The sequence below is a fragment of the Carcharhinus amblyrhynchos genome, chromosome 7 (genome assembly GCF_965287045.1).
Source record: "Carcharhinus amblyrhynchos chromosome 7, sCarAmb.v2.hapA, whole genome shotgun sequence".
Taxonomy (NCBI): Eukaryota; Metazoa; Chordata; class Chondrichthyes; order Carcharhiniformes; family Carcharhinidae; genus Carcharhinus; species Carcharhinus amblyrhynchos.
In genome coordinates, this window is record NC_137330.1 from 126,658,781 (window position 1) to 126,680,566 (window position 21,786).

Here is a 21,786-nt window from a genome sequence, read left to right on the forward strand (position 1 = left end):
CTGACCCGTCTCCCTCTCCCCCCACCAGATAAATGACCTGATCCCCCTCCCTCCCCTTCCACCAGAGAGCCATCTGACCCACCTACCTCCTCCGCCCTTCCCCCCCCACCAGAGAGCCATCTGACTTACCTCCTTCCCCACACCCCTGCCATCATCTGAATTAGAAAGCTGCTGGAAGCTCTGAACTTGTTTCCTCAGAAGCTGGAGTGCCCGAATCAGGTTTTTGTGGACCATGTCTGTTTTGTGCCAGATCTGGATGGGTGAACATGGTGGTAAAGGGGGAAATGGCAGTAAGTTTGGGCACTCAGCCCAATTTAAATGCATGTAAATTTTGGGTACGGTCTTGATCATGGCTGTTTTAGGTGCTTAATAAAGGGGGAACAGGCATGGAGATGGTTGGGATCATGCTACTCACCTCGTATACAACTTTACCAAGTTTTTGCACCCGAAAACAGGCGCAACTTGTTGGTAAGATTGGACTCATAGAATAGAATCACAGAATTGCACAGAATGGAATGGAGTCACAGAATAGAATAGAATCAAAAGGGTGATTCTCCTATTCCGACCTGCTAGTGTTTTGGTGGGTCGAGTCGGGAGGTGTGCCTGTTGACCAGTTTGCTGAATTCCTGCAAGCATTTACGACCCATGTACATCTCCCAACCAGGAAAAGATGGTGCCATTGGGACCACGCTGAAAACTGGCATACCGCCAGTGGACATTTACATGTTCCAACCTCCCCACCCCCAGCTATGATTTCCGTGTCGGGCATACAGGAAAATACCCCCTTTATCTCATCCTTATACTTGCCTTCCCACCTATTTTTGACCTTCTAAGATCTTTAACCTTAGCAATCGTAACTTCACTTCCCTCGTCCAAGTCTTCTTCCTATAGTGTGGCATCCAGAGCTGCACACAGTACCCTAGCTGTGGTCTAACTAATGTCTGCTGTAAGTTCAACATAACTACCTCGCCAAGAGTTGATGTTTTTGATTGGATAAAGGCATAGTACAATTCCCAGGGATTAGTGACGGCACCTTCCTGATATACATGAATAACCTAGATCTTGGTGTACAGGACACAATTTGAAAACTTGTGGGTGATACAAAACTTGGAAGCATTGTGAACTGGTGGAAGATGTGTAGAACATTGACAGGTTGGTAGAATGGGCTCAAAAAGTGGAAGCTGAAATTTAATGCAGAGAAAAGTAATTCATTTTGTTCAGAAGAACACAAAGGATCTTACCATCATCTTCCATAAGCCAATGGGCAGGGCAAGCCTGGAAGATTGTGAGAGAAGTGAGAAATCAGATTCATGTCTGTGTCAGGGAAAGCTTTCTGCCTAGGCTTTCTAAATGGACTGCTCCCTTTACAACAGAGTTACTGTATTCTTCATTATTTTCTGTTTTCCGGTTTAGTGCGCAAGTGTTGAATTCTTGCTCAGCAGTGAATGAACAATTTGAAATGTCTTTGATTTCATCATTACTTTGAATTGTCAGGTCATGGTGCCCTGACAGAACTCTGTCACAAGCTCGAAACTACATTTCTGATGCAATGGGTGCGAAATATGCAGAACCGGTGATTCTAAACCTGGAGACAACCTGGGAAGAAAGTGACACACAAACTCCTCTGATCTGTTTCCTATCCATGGGCTCTGATCCCAGCAATCAGATTGAAGGACTGGCCAAGAAGCTTGAAATTGGTATGGATACAATCTTTGTAGTGAATACAACTGCAATCTGTAACATTCCCCATATTTCTTTAGAATCATAGAAACCCTAAACTACAGAAGAGGCCATTCAACCCATCAGTCTACACTGATTGTCTGGCAGAGTATCTTACCAATGCCTCTCCCCTGCCCTATCCTGGTAATCACGAACATTAACCATTTAATCTATATATCTCGGGAAACTAAGGGGCAATTTAGCACGTCCAATCCTCCCAACTTTCACATATTTGGACTGTGAGAGGAAACCCACATATTTCATATTTATGTTCAATTGTTCATCCTATGTTGCCTATGGAGAAAATCATTATCAACAAGCCTCCTTATGATGTTTTCAACATAAATAGCATCAGGAGAGTATCAGCAGAACTTTCCTTTCCTAACCAGTTCCTCTATTTGTTGTTGATACTGTGATAGCTGATTATCCTACTATTTGTATTGTTCCAACTATCTAGATTATAGCTCAGCTTAATATCTTAGACTTAATTTGTGATTCTGGGAAGGTTCGAGTTATAAGAGTAAGGTAATTAAAATTCTGGACTTTAACAATGGCAGTTCAAAGGCTAACCCATGTTTGCTTAATAATGTCAGAATTGAAGGGATAGAGCTATAAAACAGCAAGTGGACTTACGAGACCAAAGAACTATAGATGTGAGCCAGCAATCCTTGTAACAATAACAGTACAGGCAGGAGGCTGCCCACTGACATCTGGAAACCATCGGGGAAGAACATTGCTGTTAGAGACTAATCAGAGATACATTAGTCACAGGTGTGGGATGAAATAACATTTATTGGTTCCAGTAAAAGTCCCTTCAAAATAACATGTGAAAATGAGACTTGAAGTGCTTCAATATTCTTTCTAATTAATGTCCTCCTTCACTTATGCCATCTTAGTGTAGCTTTTACATGGCCTACCTGGACACTCTGACAATGCCAACCTGTGCCCCTGGCACTGCCCAAGGGGCAAAGTGCCCATGCCCAGGGAGCATCTTGACACTGCCTACCAGGCATTGGGCACTGCCAAGTGGGCAGTGCTTAGGGGGCAGAATATAGGGATGGGTGCTTAGGGGCAGGGCGACTGGTGGGAATGGGGGCGTCCCACTTCCACTCTGCATGGCGATCGGTCTGGGCTGGAGGGAGACCAACAAATAGAACATAGAACATTACAGCGCAGAACAGGCCCTTCGGCCCACAATGTTGCGCCGACCAGTTAAAAAACAATGACCCACTAACCTAAACCAAACCCTTTCCATCCATAAACCTATCCACGGATCTCTTAAACGCCCCCAAACTGGGCGCATTTACAACTGCAGCAGGCAGGGCATTCCAATCCCTCACCACCCTCTGGGTAAAGAACCTACCCCTGACATCCGTCCTATAACTACCCCCCCTTAATTTAAAGCCATGCCCCCTCGTGCTAGCTTTCTCCATCCGAGGAAAAAGGCTATCACTGTCCACCCTATCTAAACCTCTAATCATCTTATATGTTTCAATAAGATCCCCTCTTAGCCGCCTTCTTTCTAACGAAAACAAATGGGGACAGGCTGGGGGATGGGGGGTTCTGTTGCGGGGGGGGGGGGGGGGGGGGGGGGGGGGGCGGAGGGTGGCAGTGGGCGGGCTGCCTCCTGGGGGCGGGGGGGCGTTTTGACCCTGCAGAGGTCAGTGGGGGAGAGGGGTCTGCCGGCGTAAGGATGTTGGGGCAATTGCCACTGCTGGGAGTGGTGGGCTGGACATTGGGATGCTGCGGGGCGGCAGGACTGGCCTGAAAATTGTTGTGGAGGGAGGGACAATGATTGCGCCATGAGGAGGATGGAGGGGCAGCACTGGGGGGTCCCAGGCTGGCCAGCAAACAGGGAGACTGATAGATCCAGACCACTGCGCATTGGTAGAATTCCGGAACTGTCAGGCTCCTGTGCCAGTAGGTTCTGGCCCCCTAGGATTTTAATAAGATTCACAGTTGTGACCTCTACAGTGCACAGAGTACGGAGATTCGAATGCATTATCTTATATGCAAGGGGCTGGATAGGAAAAAGGTAAAGAGATTCTTTCCACTTAGAAAGGAAACCAGAACAAGAGGGCACAGCCTCAAAATAAGGGTGGGGGAGTTGGGGGAGGGGGGGGTCAGTTTAGAACAGAGTTGAGGAGGAACTTCTTCTCAGAGGGTAGTGAATCTTTGGAATTCTTTGCCCATTGAAGTGGTGGAGGCTACCTCATTAAATATGTTTAAGTCATGGGTAGATAGGTTTTTGGTAGGCAAGGGGATTAAGGGTTATGGGGAGAGGGCGGGAAAGTGGAACTGAGCAGCGACAGATCAGCCATGATCTTATTGAATGGCGGGGCAGGCTCGAGGGGCTTGATGGCCTACTCCTGCTCCTATTTCTTATGTTCTTATGTGATCTAGAACAGTTTTTCCACAAATTCTGAATTTTTGGGAGAATCACCCACACAGAATAGAATTAGAGTAGATTAGAATAGAATATAACAATAGAATAGAAGAATAGAATTGAACCAGAGAATAGAATTACAGCATGGAATCGTAGAATAGAATAGAATAGATTCATAGAATAACATAGAATAGATTAGAATTATAGAATGGAATCACAGAACAGAATCATAGGATTGCATAGAATAAGATCATAGAATATAGTCATAGAACATAAGAACATAAGAAATAGGAGCAGGAGTAGGCCATCTAGCCCTTCGAGTCTGCCCCGCCATTCAATAAGATCATGGCTGATCTGTCGTGGCTCAGTTCCACTTTCCCGCCCTCTCCCCATAACCCTTAATCCCCTCTCTTATCAAAAACCCATCAACCCGCGTCTTAAATATATATAGCGAGGCAGCCTCCACCACTTCAACGGGTGGAGAATTCCAGAGATTCACCACCCTTTGAGTGAAGAAGTTCCTCCTCAACTCGAGTCATGGAATAAAGTCATAGAATAGAATCAGGGAATAGAATTATAGAATAGCATCATAGAATGAAACATTCATAGAATAACAGAATTGAATGAAATAATAGAATTATGGAATACAATAGAATCACAGGGTAGAATGGCATCATACAATAGAATCATAGGAAAGAATCATAGAATTGAATCATAAAATAGAATCACAGAATAGAATTACAGAAGCCATTTGAATAGAATCATAGAATACAATAGAGCCATAAAATAGAGTAGAATCATAGAATTGAAGACAATCATAGAATAGAATAGAGTAATAAAATAGAATAGAATCATAGAATAGAATTTCAGAAGCAAGTTGAATACAATCAGAGAATACAATAGAACCATGGAATACAATAAGAATAGAACAGAATAGAACCATAGAATAGAATCATAGAACAGAATAGAATCATGGAATAGAATAGAAACATGGAATAGAATAGAACCATAGAATAGAATAGAATCATAGAACAGAATAGAATCATAGAATAGAATAGAACCATAGAATAGAATAGAACCATAGAATAGAATTGAATCATGGAATAGAATAGAACCATAGAATAGAATAGAATCATAGAATAGAATAGAATCATGGAATAGAATAGAATCATACAATAGAATAGAACCATAGAATAGAATAGAATCATGGAATAGAATAGAATCATACAATAGAATAGAACCATAGAATAGAATAGAATCATAGAATAGAATAGAATCATACAATAGAATTGAACCATAGAATAGAATAGAATCATGGAATAGAATAGAACCATAGAATAGAATAGAACCATAGAATAGAATTGAATCATGGAATAGAATAGAACCATAGAATAGACTAGAACCATAGAATAGAATAGAACCATAGAATAGAATAGAATCATAGAATAGAATAGAACCATAGAATAGAATAGAACCATAGAATAGAATAGAACCATAGAATAGAATAGAACCATAGAATAGAATAGAATCATGGAATAGAATAGAATCATACTATAGAATAGAACCATAGAATAGAATAGAATCATAGAACAGAATAGAATCATAGAATAGAATAGAACCATAGAATAGAATAGAACCATAGAATAGAATAGAATCATAGAATAGAATAGAATCATACAATAGAATAGAACCATAGAATAGAATAGAATCATAGAACAGAATAGAATCATAGAATAGAATAGAACCATAGAATAGAATAGAACCATAGAATAGAATAGAACCATAGAATAGAATAGAATCATAGAACAGAATAGAATCATAGAATAGAATAGAACCATGGAATAGACTAGAACCATAGAATAGAATAGAACCATAGAATAGAATAGAATCAGAGAACAGAATAGAATCATAGAATAGAATAGAACCATAGAATAGAATCATAGAATAGAATAGAATCATAGAATAGAATCATAGAATAGAATAGAACCATAGAATAGAATAGAATCAGAGAACAGAATAGAATCATAGAATAGAATAGAATCATAGAATAGAATAGAACCATGGAATAGAATAGAATCATAGAATAGAATAGAACCATGGAATAGAATAGAACCATAGAATAGAATAGAACCATAGAATAGAATAGAACCATGGAATAGAATCATAGAATAGAATAGAACCATAGAATAGAATAGAACCATAGAATAGAATAGAACCATGGAATAGAATCATAAAATAGAATAGAACCATAGAATAGAATAGAATCATAGAATAGAATAGAGTCATGGAATAGAATAGAACCATAGAATAGAGTAGAATCATAGAATAGGATAGAACCATGGAATAGAATAGAACCGTAGAATAGAATAGAATCATAGAATAGAATAGAATCATAGAATAGAATAGAACCATGGAATAGAATAGAACCATGGAATAGAATAGAATCATAGAATAGAATAGAACCATAGAATAGAACAGAATCATAGAACAGAATAGAACCATAGAACAGAATAGAACCAAGAATAGAATAGAATCATAGAATAGAATAGAACCATAGAATAGAATAGAACCATGGAATAGAACCATGGAATAGAATAGAACCATGGAATAGAATAGAACCATGGAATAGAATAGAATCATAGAATAGAATAGAACCATAGAATAGAATAGAACCATAGAATAGAATAGAACCACAGAATAGAACAGAATCATAGAACAGAATAGAACCATAGAACAGAATAGAACCATAGAATAGAATAGAATCATAGAATAGAATAGAACCATAGAATAGAATAGAACCATGGAATAGAATAGAACCATAGAATAGAATAGAACCATAGAATAGAATAGAACCATGGAATAGAATAGAACCATAGAATAGAATAGAATCATAGAATAGAATAGAACCATAGAATAGAATAGAACCATGGAATAGAATAGAACCATAGAATAGAATAGAATCATAGAATAGAATAGAACCATGGAATAGAATAGAACCGTAGAATAGAATAGAATCATAGAATAGAATAGAATCATAGAATAGAATAGAACCATAGAATAGAATAGAACCATGGAATAGAATAGAACCATAGAATAGAATAGAACCATAGAATAGAATAGAACCATAGAATAGAATAGAACTATAGAATAGAATAGAATCATAGAATAGAATAGAACCATGGAATAGAATAGAACCATAGAATAGAATAGAATCATAGAATAGAATAGAATCATAGAATAGAATAGAACCATGGAATAGAACAGAACCACAGAATGAAATTAAAGAATAGAATCATAGAATAGAATAGAATTGAATTGAATAGAATCATAGGATTGAATAGAATCATAGAATGGGATCGTAGAATAGAACCATAGAATAAAATTTTAGAATTGAATAAACGAATAACACAGAATGAAATGGAATTATAGAATAGAATATAATCATAGAATAGGATTATAGAATGGAATAGTACCATAGAATAATATTGTAGAATAGAATAATAGAATAACACGGAATGGAATAGTATTATGGAATAGAATAGAATCATAAAGTAGAATAGAATCATAGAATCATAGAGTAGAATCATAGTATAGAATCATAGAATAGAATCATAGTATAGAATCATAGAATAGAGTCATAGCATTGATTCTATTCTATGATTCTATGCTATGCAGGAATCGTGCGTGCCTACTGTAGTTGAATAGACTGTGGCAAATCAGGATATAGAAAAATTGCAAATGGAACACCCATTCCTGATTGTGTGGTACTATGATTCTATACTATGATTCTATTCTATGATTCTATGCTATGATTCTATTCTATGATTCTATAGAATAGAATCATAGCATAGAATGATTCTATGCTATCATTGATTCTATACTATGATTCTATTCTATGATTGTATACTATGATTCTATGCTATGATTCTATACTATGATTCTATTCTATGATTCTATGCTTAGTATACAATCATAGTATAGAATCAAAGAATAGAATCATAGTATAGAATCATAGAATAGAATCATAGTATAGAATCATAGAATACAATCATAGTATAGAAGCATAGTATAGAATCATAGCATAGAATCGTAGCATAGAATCATAGAATAGAATCATAGAATAGAATCATAGTGTAGAATCATAGAGTAGAATCATAGTATAGAATCATAGAATAGAATCATAGTATAGAATCGTAGTATAGAATCATAGTGTAGAATCATAGAATAGAATCATATAGAATCATAGTGTAGAATCATAGAGTAGAATCATAGTATAGAATCATAGAATAGAATCATAGTATAGAATCATAGAATAGAATCGTAGAATAGAATCATAGCATAGAATCATAGTATAGAATCATAGTATAGAATCATAGTATAGAAAGATAGCATAGAATCATAGAATAGAATCATAGAATAGAATCATAGAATAGAATCGTAGAACAGAATCATAGCATAGAATCATAGTATAGAATCATAGCATAGAATGATAGCATAGAATCATAGAATAGAATCATAGAGTAGAATCACAGTGTAGAATCATAGCGTAGAATCAAAGTGTAGAATCATAGCGTAGAATCATAGTGTAGAATCATAGAGTAGAATCATAGCATAGAATCATAGAATAGAATCATAGTATAGAATCATAGCATAGAATCATAGCATAGAATCATTGAGTAGAATCATAGTATAGAATCATAGCATAGAATCATAGCATAGAATCATAGTATAGAATCATAGTATAGAATCATAGTATAGAATCATAGAATAGAATCATAGTATAGAATCATAGAATAGAATCATGGCATAGAATCATAGAATAGAATCATACCATAGAATCATAGAATAGAATCATTGGTATGATTCTATACTTAGAACCATAGCATAGAATCATAGTATAGAATCATAGTATAGAATCATAGAATAGAATCATAGTATAGAATCATAGAATAGTATCATAGTATAGCATCATAGTATAGAATCATAGAATAGAATCATAGCATAGCATCATAGTATAGAATCGTAGAATAGAATCATAGTATAGCATCATAGTATAGAATCATAGAATAGAATCATAGTATAGAATCATAGCATAGAATCATAGCATACAATCATAGCATAGAATCATAGTATAGAATCTAGAATAGAATCATAGCATAGAATCATAGAATAGAATCATGGTATAGAATCATAGTATAGAATCATAGAATAGAATCATAGCATAGAATCATAGAGTAGAATCATAGAATAGAATCATAATATAGAATCATAGCATAGAATCATAGCATTGAATCATAGAATAGAATCATAGAATAGAATCATAGAATAGAATCATAGTATAGAATCATAGAATAGAATCATAGTATAGAATCATAGAATTGAATCATAGTATAGAATCATAGCGTAGAATCATAGTGTAGAATCATAGAGTAGAATCATAGCATAGAATCATAGAATAGAATCATAGCATAGAATCATAGCATAGAATCATAGAATAGAATCATAGTGTAGAATCATAGTATAGAATCTAGAATAGAATCATAGTATAGAATCATAGTATAGAATCATAGCATAGAATCATAGCATAGAATCATAGTATAGAATCATAGCATAGAATCATAGTATAGAATCATAGTATAGAATCATAGAATAGAATCATAGTATAGAATCATAGGATAGAATCATAGTATAGAATCATAGAGTAGAATCATAGAATAGAATCATAGTATAGAATCATAGTTTAGAATCATAGTATAGAATCATAGAATAGAATCATACCATAGAATCATAGCATGGAATCATAGAATAGAATCATAGTATAGAATCATAGAATAGAATCATACCATAGAATCATAGCATAGTATCATAGTATAGAATCATAGAATAGAATCATACCATAGAATCATAGCATGGAATCATAGAATAGAATCATAGTATAGAATCATAGAATAGAATCATACCATAGAATCATAGCATAGTATCATAGTATAGAATCATAGAATAGAATCATAGTATAGAATCATAGAATAGAATCATAGTATAGAATCATAGAATAGAATCATAACATAGAATCATAGCATAGAATCATAGAATAGAATCATAGTATAGAATCATAGAATAGAATCATAGTGTAGAATCATAGAATAGAATCATAAATTAGAATTATAGCATAGAATCATAGAATAAACTAGAACAATAGAATAGAATCATTGAATGGAATAGATCCATAGAAAAGAATAGAATCATAGGGAGTGATTCTCTCTTCCCACCGAGCTAAGTTTTTAGTGCAGCAGGCTTGGCGAATCATGTGTCAGCCGATTCGCAGGATTCGTGCGTGCCTACTGTAGCTGAATAGCCTGTGGCAAATCAGGATATAGAAAAATTGCAAATGGAACACCCATTCCTGATTGTGTGGTAATGCAATCGTAAGTACATAAAATGAGACAGGAGAAGAAGGATTCAAGAGCGCAGGATGAGGAAAGTGAGATAAGGTTATCTGATGTTATCTATAGAAAGCTGAATGTAGGTGAAAGAAGGAAAACAATGGATGTGGTCAGTTCAAAAAGGTTAATAGAATTACAGCAAGGCAATGTCAAATTCAAACAGATTTGCATTCAACAGCAAATTTTCAGGGCTGAAACATTTTGCTCAATTTTATAGTTCTAGAAGCAATAGAAATTCAGAAACATGAAAAACAAATTCCATGATCATTTTTGCTGACAGGATGCTTAAAGGAAATCATTTTGCTAATTGCAAATGTTTGAGCACTGCAATTTTGAGCAACTGATGGCAATGGGATCAATTAGAAGAAAGAACAGTACTATACACGATCAGGCCCTCCGGCTCTCCAAGCCGACAAATTACACTACTTGCAATGCAAAGTGATAGTGAAATGATTGCTGTCAGCACAATTGATGTCATATGACTGTGAATCGATGCTGTTAAATGCAAATGATGTCACATTTTCTGATGCAGAATTTCACTGGCCATTTCTTAAATGTCAAAAATTTTGTATACTGGGGGTTATACCCCAAGTTGAAACAACTGCCATAGGATCATCACAAGTTAGTATTTTATTTCTGTAGATGATAGTTGTAATGCAAGACTGAAAAATGCTATGTCTAAATGATAACCATATGTTTTCTTTAGACTGTAGGGCAATATCCATGGGTCAAGGACAAGAAGTTCATGCCAGAAAGTTAGTGGCACTGTCTATGCATCAGGTCAGAAAAAAAAATCAATTTTAATCAATTATAACTGGATTTCATGTCATGTCAGCCACTCTCAATATTCTAAGAATTTTCATCAACAAAGTGATGGGCTGCCATAGGGAGATTTCCAAGCATAAATTCAGGGATTACAAAGGGCAAATATTCTGAGTCTTGACCAAAGTAAAATCATTCCTGTGCTGACAGTTAGGAGTGAAAGCTAACAACTGTGGACTTAGCCAGACAAAATTATCGTCAGGTTGAATACCAATTAAAGTTCTCTCTATTTTAGAACATAGAACATAGACATAGAACATTACTGTGCAGTACAGGCCCTTCAGCCCTCGATGTTGTGCCGACCAGTGGAACCAATCTAATGACCCTCTAACCTAAACTATTCCAATGTTATCCACATGCCTATCCACTGACTATTTGAACGCCCTTAAAGTTGGTGAGTCCACAACTGCTGTAGGCAGGGCATTCCACAACCTTACTACCCTCTGAGTAAAGAACCTACCTCTGACATCCGTCCTATAATTACCACCCCTTAATTTAAAGCTATGTCCCCTTGTGTTAGCCATCACCATCCAAGGTAAAAGGCTCTCACTGTCCACCTTATCCAATCCTTTGATCATCTTGTATGCCTCAATCAGGTCACCTCGTAACCTTCTTCTCTCCAATGAAAATAACCTCAAGTCCCTCAGCCTTTCCTCTTAAGACCTTCCCACCATACCAGGCAACATCCTGGTAAACCTCTTCTGCACCCTTTCCAATGCCTCCACATCTTTCTTATAATGCGGCGACCAGAACTGTACGCAATACTCCAAGTGCGGCCGCACCAGAGTTTTGTACAGTTGTAACTGTAACCTCACGGCTCCGAACTTCAATCCCTCTACTAATAAAAGCTAACACATCATACGCCTTCTTAACAACCTTATCAACCTGGGTGCCAACTTTCAGGGATCTATGCACATGTACCCCGAGATCTCTCTACTCATCGACACTACTAAGAGTCCTTCCATTAGCCCTATATTCTGTACTCCTGTTACTCTTACCAAAGTGAATCACCTCACACTTTTCCATATTAAACTCCATTTGCCACCTCTCAGCCCAGCTCTGCAGCTTTTCAATGTCCCTCTGCAAACTGTAACATCCATCCTCACTGTCTACAACTCCTCCAACTTTGGTGTCGTCCGCAAATTTACTAATCTATCCTTCTACACCCTCATCTAGGTCATTTATAAAAATGACAAACAGCAGTGGCCCCAAAACAGATCCCTGAGGTACACCACTTGTAACTGAACTCCAGGTTGAATATTTCCCATCAACCACCACCCTCTGTCTTCTATCAGCTAGCCAATTCCTGATCCAAACCGCTAAACCACCCTCAATCCCATGCATCTGCATTTTCTGTAGTAGCCTACCATGGGGAACCTTATCAAACGCTTTGCTAAAATCCATATACACCACGTCAACTGCCTTACCCTTATCCACCTCTTTGGTCACCTTTTCAAAAAACTTGATGAGGTTTGTGAGGCACGACCTACCCTTCACAAAACCGGGTTGACTATCCCCAATCAATTTATTTCCCTCTAGATGATTATAAATCCTATCCCTTATAATTCTTTCCAAAACTTTGCCCACAACAGAAGTAAGGCTCACCAGTCTATAATTCCCAGGATGGTCTCTACTCTCCTTCTTGAACAAGGGGACAACATTTGCTATCCTCCAGTCTTCCAGCCCTATACCTGAAGCCAATGATGACATGAAGATCAAAGCCAAAGGCTCTGCAATCTCCTCCCTAGCCTCCCAGAGAATCCTAGGGTAAATCCCATCCGGCCCAGGGGACTTATCTATTTTCACACTGTCAAGAATTGCTAACACCTCCTCCTTATGTACCTCAATCCCGTCTAGCCTACTACCTGGTATCACAGTATTCTCCGCGACTACACTTTTTCCTGCGTGAATACTGACGAAAAATACTCATTCAGTGCCTCTCCTATCTCTTCAGGCCCCACGCACAACTTCCCACTGCTATCCCTGACTGGCCCTAATCTTGCCCTAATCAATCTTTTATTCTTGACATACCTGTAGAAAGCTTTAGGATTTTCCTTGATCCTATCCGCCAAAGTCTTCTCATGTCCTCTTCTAGCTCTTCTTAACTCTCTCTTTAGCTCCTTCCTGGCTAATTTATAACTCTCCAGTGCCCTAACTGAGCCTTCACGTCTCATCTTTACATAAGCCACCTTCTTCCTCTTCACCAGAGATTCAACTTCCTTCGTACACCACGGTTCCCTCGCTCGACCACTTCCTCCCTGCCTGACAGGTACATATTTATCAAGGACTCGCAGTAGCTGCTCCTTGAATAAGCTCCACATTTCAGATGTTCCCAGTCCCTGCAGTTTCCTACTCCACCCTATGTATCCTAAATCTTGCCTAATAGCCTCATAATTACCTTTCCCTCAGCTATAACTTCTGCCCTTCGGTATATACCTATCCCTTTTATGTTGCTGTGTACCTTAGCTTCTGTCTTCTTCAGCTCAAAATATATGGATGTAGTTGAATTCTGAGATCAGTCTTCCTCCTGTATCACAAAGAGTAATCATTGAACTGAGGGAAAAAATAGGAACAGGAGGAGGCCGTTTGGCCCTTTGAGCCTACTTGCTTCTACCACCATTCAATACAATCATGGGTGATCTTCTGCTTCAATTTTATCTCCCACACTATTCCCATATCCTGCAATTCCAATGGTATCCAAAAATATACCAATCTCTGATTTGAATATATCCCAACAACTGAATTAGAGAATTCCAAAGTTCCACAATTTTATGAATGAAGAAATTTCTGCTCATCTCAGTACCCAATACATATTCTGAAACTATGACCCTACTTCTATGCTCCCCAACCATGTTCCCAGCATTTATTCTGTTGAATCACTTAAGAATTTCACATATTTCAGTGAGCTCAACTCTGATTCTTATATATTCCAGGGAATATAAGGCCCTATTAAACTTCTCACAATCCTTTTATGCATGAAAGTATTATATAATCATGTTCAACCAACTTACTTATGTGCTTTGAAAGAGTCAAATTAATAAATTACACATTAAATGGCTGAAACAACTAAGACAGATCTTACGAATTGCCTTGGCAGTACACTCCGCTCATATGCTTGGATTTCAGTCACAAAATGCTATATAACTTTGTCTCCTTCACAAGGAATTTCAGATCCTCTCCCTCTAGGATATAGTCTGACTCCCAGCCAAGTCTGCAGAACCTCGTTAACTTGGTGTGGATAGCGTATATCCACCAATGACACCTTCAAATAGAGGAAACAGCTGTAGCAACTTATTCACAGCTTCTGCATCTTGGCGGTACTGTATCATTGAATTTATTAACTGTAAGAAGGAAACTTGGATAGTTCTATTCCCCATTATATAGCCTCGACCATTTTCAGTTTGCCTAGAAATCATGTTTTCCAAATTTCATTCTCGGTATGTAGAAGGTGTAAGTGTCTTTCATTCCTTGTTTCCTTTTTATGGTTTTCCAATTTGGCTTTCTGTTTTTAGACATGGAATGTTTCATCCATGTTCGGTGGTTTGGGTCTTAACAAGAAGAAATAAAAGTAGTTTGCACATATAGATTCACACTAACAACAACAGATTTATTCTCGGAGGATTTATTCTTGCACGTACAGTGTACAAACTGCAAATAAAACAGCAGCTTGTGACAACACCCCAATGACATCACCATCAAATCATGTGATCAGCTCTTAAAGCAACTTGCAACCTTTTTAAGTATATCCCTCCCTCTTAACTTCTGTGGTCATGTCAACAAATTACTACGATGTTATACATAAGATCAATCATACTGTAGACACAGGACAATGTATTATTAATTATTCTGCACAAAGATTATGCTGGCTTGTGGCATAATTACATGTGAACACTCAATCTCCTTGTTGAAATTAGTATTGTTTTGCCCTCACTTCTTGTGTAGCAACTTGAGATGGTTATTGACATTCTACTATCTATAAGGTTTCTGGAGGAAATGATGAATCAAATGTAGTTTTTGACTTTCTTTTTAAGAGTAGAAATGCAAGTGAACTTTGGGTAGTCGGATGACAGCTATAAGATGCCAAAAAGCTATTCACGTGATATGATAATGAACCTTGATCTTTTAAAACTTTTAAAGAATGTTTCATGGATGTACAAATCTTTTAACTAATCTTTTGGTTGATGGATGCTAAAGTCTGTATTTTATATATGATTACCATTTACTTTGAAATAATCCTCAAACTTTTGTGAAGTAAACTGTAAGCCATTATCACAAAAAATCTGTTCTGGTTTACCAGATTGCAAACATTTCATCAATTTTTTCAATGGATTCTTCAGCTGTAGTAGATTCCATTATAACAACTGCTGGCCACTTTGAGTGCGCATCAACTATCACTAACAACATGCAATCCACAAACAGAGGTGCAAAATCTACATACAATTGTTACCATGGCATTTTAAGTCACTCCCAACGGTGTTAATGAGACACCAGTGATGTATTTCTTGCTTGTGGACAGGATTGACACTGTCCTACTTTTTCTTCAATCTGAACATCCAAATCCAACTACCAAAAATAACGACATTGTAATTTCTTCATCCAGACTATACCAGCATGTCCTTTATGTAGTTGTTCAAAAACTCTTCCATGTACACTAGGGCAAATGATCACTTGGATTGCCCATAATAGACACCCACCTTCGATGGTCAACTCACGCATATAATTACAAATGAGGATGTGGAGGATGTGTTCCAGCTATTATTTCTTTCAATACCATATCCATCACAGGACCATTTCTGGTTTGTCTCTGAACTTAAGAAGCTGTCACAGACAAAAGATCTACTCATGAAAAATAAAGTATATTAGCAAAACTAGTTGTTGACACCTACTCAATCAGTAAAGGTAAATATGATTATGCATCATCATTAGCATGGCACTCTGATTGATGATATTTACACTAAGAGTGTGCAAATAAAATCAGTGACCACCTTTCCAATCAGCTAGAAGCTAAGCCTTTATACATTCTAAAAATTATAGTTGAGGGTTGATGATCAGTCAAAAATTATGATTATACAAATAATGATAAAATATTTGTACGGCAAATGTTATGTCACATGTTTCATTTTGTGGCTGGGCATCCTTAAATTCAGCACCAGTCAGAGTACTCAAAGCAAAATTTAGCAGTAGTGCTAACTTCAGATTAAAATGAAGCAGTACTTCAGATTTCTAAAAGGCATCTTTGATATCCATAGAACCATAGAAAATTACAGCTCAGAAACAGGCCTTTTGGCCCTTCTTGTCTGCGCCGAACCATTTTTTGCCTAGTCCCACTGACCTGCACTTGAACCATATCCCTCCACACCCCTCTCATCCATCAACCTGTCCAAGTTTTTCTTAAATGTTAAAAGTGACCCCGCATTTACCACTTTATCCGCAGTTCATTCCACACTCCCACCACTCTCTACGTGAAGAAGCCCCCCACTAATATTCCCTTTAAACTTTTCTCCTTTCACCCTTAACACATGCCCTCTGTTTTTTTCCTCCCCTAGCCTCCGTGGAAAAAGCCTGCTTGCATTCACTCTATCTATACCCATCAAAATCTTATACACCTCGATCAAATCTCCCCTCATTCTTCTACGCTCCAGGGAATAAAGTCCTAACCTATTCAATCTCTGTAACTCAGCTTCTCAAGTCCCGGCATCATCCTTGTGAACCTTCTCTGCACTCTTTCAACCTTATTTACATTCTTCCTGTAACTAGGTGACCAAAACTGTACACAATACTCTAAATTCGGCCTCACCAATGCCTTATACAACCTTACCATAACATTCCAACTTTTATACTCGATACTCCGATTTATAAAGGCCAATGTACCAAAAGCACTCTTTACAACTCTATCCACCTGTAACGTCACTTTTAGGGAATTCTGTACCTGTATTCCCAGATCCCTCTGTTCAACTGCTCGCTTCAGAGTCCGACCATTTAGCCTGTACGTTCTACTTTGGTTTGTCCTTCCAAAGTGCAATACCTCACACTTGTCTGCTTTAAATTCCATGTGCCATTTTTTAGCCCATTTTTCTAGTTGGTCCAAATCCCTCTGCAAGCTTTGAAAACATTCCTCACTGTCCACTACACCTCCAATCTTTGTATCATCAGCAAATTTGCTGATCCAATTTACCACATTATCATTCAGATCATTGATATAGATGACAAACAACAATGGACCCAACACCGATCCCTGCGGCACTCCACTAGTCACAGGCCTCCACTCAGAGAAGCAATCCTCCTCAACCACTCTCTGGCTTCTTCCATTGAGCCAGTGTCTAATCCAATTTACTACCTCCCTATGTATACCTAGCGACTGAACCTTCCTAACTAACCTCCCATGAGGGACCTTATCAAAGGCCTTGCTAAAATTCAGGTAGACAACATCCACCGCCTTCCTTTCATCCACTTTCCTGGTAACCAACTCGAAAAACTCTAATAGATTGGTCAAACATGACCTACCACGCACAAAGCCATGTTGACTCTCCCTATTAAGTCCCTGTCTATCCAAATATTTGTAGATCCTATCCCTTATCACACCTTCCAATAATTTGCCCGCCACCGACGTCAAACTTACTGGCCTATAATTTCCCGGATTTCTTTTGGAACCTTTTTTAAACAAGGGAACAACATGAGCCACCCTCCAATCATCTGGCACCTCCCCCGTGAATACTGACATTTTAAATATGTCTGCCAAGGCTCCTGCAAGTTCAACACTAGCCTCCCTCAAGGTCCGTGGGAATACCATGTCCACTCCTGGGGATTTATCCACTCTGATTTGCCTCAAGACAGCCAGCACCTCCTCCCCTGTGATCTGTAATATCCTTGTATGCTTTCTCACATTCTGTTGTCCAATCCTATGACTGTTTAACACATAGTAAATTATGCAATGGCTTCAATAATGTCATGAAGTTAGGAACAAATTTGCCATAATAATTTACTAGTTTATGAAAGGACCTCTACTGCATTAATTGTAAGAATGTAGTGGGATTTTCCAGCTGCACTCACTCTGAGATCACAATATCCCAACCCAAGATCAACAGACCTTTGCATGGTCTGTGTCCCTCCTGCTACAATTCCCATGGTGGCTAGCTTGGGAAAGTTCCCTCCATGTTGGAATAAGGCTGGTGTGCATATTAGAAAGATCTTTATGAGTAAGCAATGGTTGTAATTCAATGATTTCATTCATCTGCCAATATGCTTGTGAAAGATCCATCTTGCTGAATTTTTGCCAACCTGATAATCATGCAACATCTGCAATTAAAGGAAGTAGATATTAGTCAGCACACAATACTGCATTTATGGTTGTTTTAAAATCACTACAAATACAGACTGAACTGTCTGGTCTCCTAGCAGGTACAATAGCGGTAGTCTAGCCACTCATCATAACAGGCTCTAACTCACCAGTGTTAACAAATTGTACTAATTCTTCTTCAACCATGCAACGAACTGCACATGACACCATTCTTGCTTTGAGACTTTTTGATTGGCTTTATCCTAAATTTCACTTCAATTCCCTTCATTGAGCCAAGTTGTTTCTCTTCGATACATTCTTGTATTTATCTGGAAGTTGCTGTAGGGCTGTTCTGGAACCAACCAATCAACACTCTATTTATCTTCTCTAACCATGATGTCCCAAATAGAGCTGTAAAATTACCATGGACCACATGTAGAGGAACTCTGCTGACCACAATATAATTTTTTAACTGCACAATCCCTTCTGTATATGTCCTGCTAATTTTAAAGGAAGACGCTACTGCTTTTATTTGCATGTAATCTCAGGAATTAATGATAGAGCAGCACTAATATCAACCTCCAGCCGAATAGATTGTCCACTTAACTTCGGAATCACCCAGAATCTATGTGATTCACCCTATATGGACAAGATCATCAGTCAGAGCTCATCATCATATTTCTGGATATTCTCTTCTTCACAATCATTATTCTTTTCTTTCATGTTTTAAATTTTTCTTGTAGTATTGATTTTCTTGAAATACCCAGATGTTTCTTCTGAATATTCTTCTCAGGGTAAGCCGAGCAAGCTTTTCCAACATGACCCATTTTGCCACATTTCTTACATGTACTATCCTTGTTCCAGCATTCACTCACTGTATGGCCCATTTTGGCATTACGTGACATGCTTGTTGCTGTTTTAACTTCCTTTGGACAGTTCCCAACTTGTGGATCTTCACTCCTACAGCAAATTGTGAAGCCTCTTCAGCAGCCTGTTCCATTAACAATGCAATTTCTCCTACTATCTTTAATGTCAAATCATGTTCAGTAAGAAATCTTCTTTGAATGGCATTATTTGGAGACCACATTCTAGATTATTTCAAACAATCTTCTTTCGACTCATCAAACTCATAATGTTGTGCCAGCCTTTATAAGGTCATCACAAACTGAGCAATGCTTCCACCTTCCATTTAATTCTTTCTTCAGTGGAAATTGGACCGTTCCACGATGATCAGTAGCTTTTGAGAGTTATGCTCTTCAAGGATCTTTGTCAAGTCATTGTAAATTTTGGTTCCTGGTATTTTTGAAAGAACCAAGCTCTAGAGCAAATTGTAAGTTTTACTTTCATTTGTACTGAGAAAAGCTGATATGAGCAACTTATTTGCAATTTGTTCACTTGTACAAAGTACTGAAAATGCTCTGCATAGGAATCATTTCCTTCATTGAAAAGACCCACAACTCCTAATTGACCCATCATTTCCCTTGCAGGTACTAGCAACTCAAAAGTGCTCATACTATTTCTATATTCTTTATTTACATATATTCTTTATTTACATATATTATTTTACTTTCCTGTCTTCTCAGTACTCCCCTTTACTGCTCTGAAGACTGTTTCCTTGATGTATTTTGTTTTCAAATGGCCCCAGCCATACAGTACAACATCCCTTCTTTTTAAAGATGGTTGATACTGCATGGAATCTCAACCCTTCTCTGATTGGAAAAACCCACTCTTTTAAAACCACACAGAGAGCTTTCTTCTGACTTGTTTTCCTGCACTATCACTTCAATCTTTAATCTTTTTATTGCTTCTCCCCAGTCTTCTAATATTCAAAGTATGAAGACCCAAAATATTTTACTTCTTACCTTTGCATGTTTTCCCAATGTTCTTGATGAGACAATCATTGCCAATTTTCTTTCCATAATGTCCTAGCCATGTTAGGAATGTGGATTTTAACAAAAAGAACATAATTTGCACATGTTCAGGAAGGAACTTTCAAAACTTAATTGGGGGAGTCTGTTGGCAGATAAAGGGATGTCTGGTAAGTGGGAGGCTTTCAAAAGTATGTTAATCGGGTTCAGGGTAAGCACATTCCTCTTATCGTGAAGGGCAAGGCTGGTAGAAGTAGGGAACTCTGGATGACTTGGGATATTGAGGCCCATGTCACGAAGAAGAAGAAGGCACATGACATGCATAGGCAGCTGGGATCAAGTGGATCCATTGAAGAATATAAAGGGTGTAGAAGTAGAGTTACGAGAGAAATCAGAAGGGCAAAAAGAGGACACGAGATTCTTTTGGCAGATAAGACAAAGGAGAATCCCAAGAGCTTCTACAAATACATAAAGGGCAAAAGAGTAACTAGGGAGAGAGTAGGGCTTCTTAAGGATCAACAAAGTCATCTAATGGATCTTCCATTAACGTCTGTATAGGCTATTGTATGTTTATCGATGCCTCTTTTACATCCACAGATGATTCGGTCCGCCTTGTTAGCCAACAAGGGGCATACACGTGGTGGGTCGTGTGCGGGCTACTCTTGGATGTTGCTTCGAGAGTTGCCCAGTGCTTCACGTCGTTAGTGTACGCTTAAACTGGACCAATTGACGGGCAACACGACAGCTCGGTGACTATCACTGTTTGCTGTGCAGTTACAGGGACCCGGGTCGGATCTCTGGCTTGGGTCAATGTCTGTGGGAGTTTGCACATTCTCCCTGTGTTTGCGTGGGTTTTCTCCGGGTGCTCTGGTTTCCTCTCATACCCCAAAAACATGCTTTTACGCTGATTGGTGTCAATAAATTGGATCTCCCTTAATCTGGCACACATATAATTCCCTAAATTTGCACCCCTTTATTGTGGAGTCCACTAGATGTAGACTAGAAAGAATGCAGAAAAGATTTACTCGGATGCTACCAGGAGAGGCTGGATAGACTTGAACATTTTTCCTCTGGAGTGTAGAAGGCTGAGGGGTGATTTCATAGAGGTCTATAAAATAATGAGGGGCACAGATCAGCTAGATAGTCAGTATCTTTTCCCATAGGTAGAGGAATCTAAAACTAGAGGGCATAGATTTAAGGTAAAAGGAGAGAGATATAAAATGGTCCAGAGGGGCAATTTTTTCACACAGAGGGTGGTGAGTGTCTGGAACA

At 37.9% G+C, this 21,786-nt stretch overlaps 1 protein-coding gene across 1 annotated transcript in view; it reads left to right on the forward strand.

Moving 5' to 3' along the window:
• The window catches only part of LOC145345623 (dynein axonemal heavy chain 8-like), a 1,557,438-nt gene that overhangs the window by 1,372,226 nt on the left and 163,426 nt on the right, over positions 1–21,786 (forward strand). The window contains exons 84-85 of the mRNA XM_080193457.1: positions 1,495–1,697; positions 11,255–11,328. Coding sequence (XP_080049583.1) covers positions 1,495–1,697; positions 11,255–11,328 — 277 coding nt within the window. The remainder of the gene's footprint in view (positions 1–1,494; positions 1,698–11,254; positions 11,329–21,786) is intronic.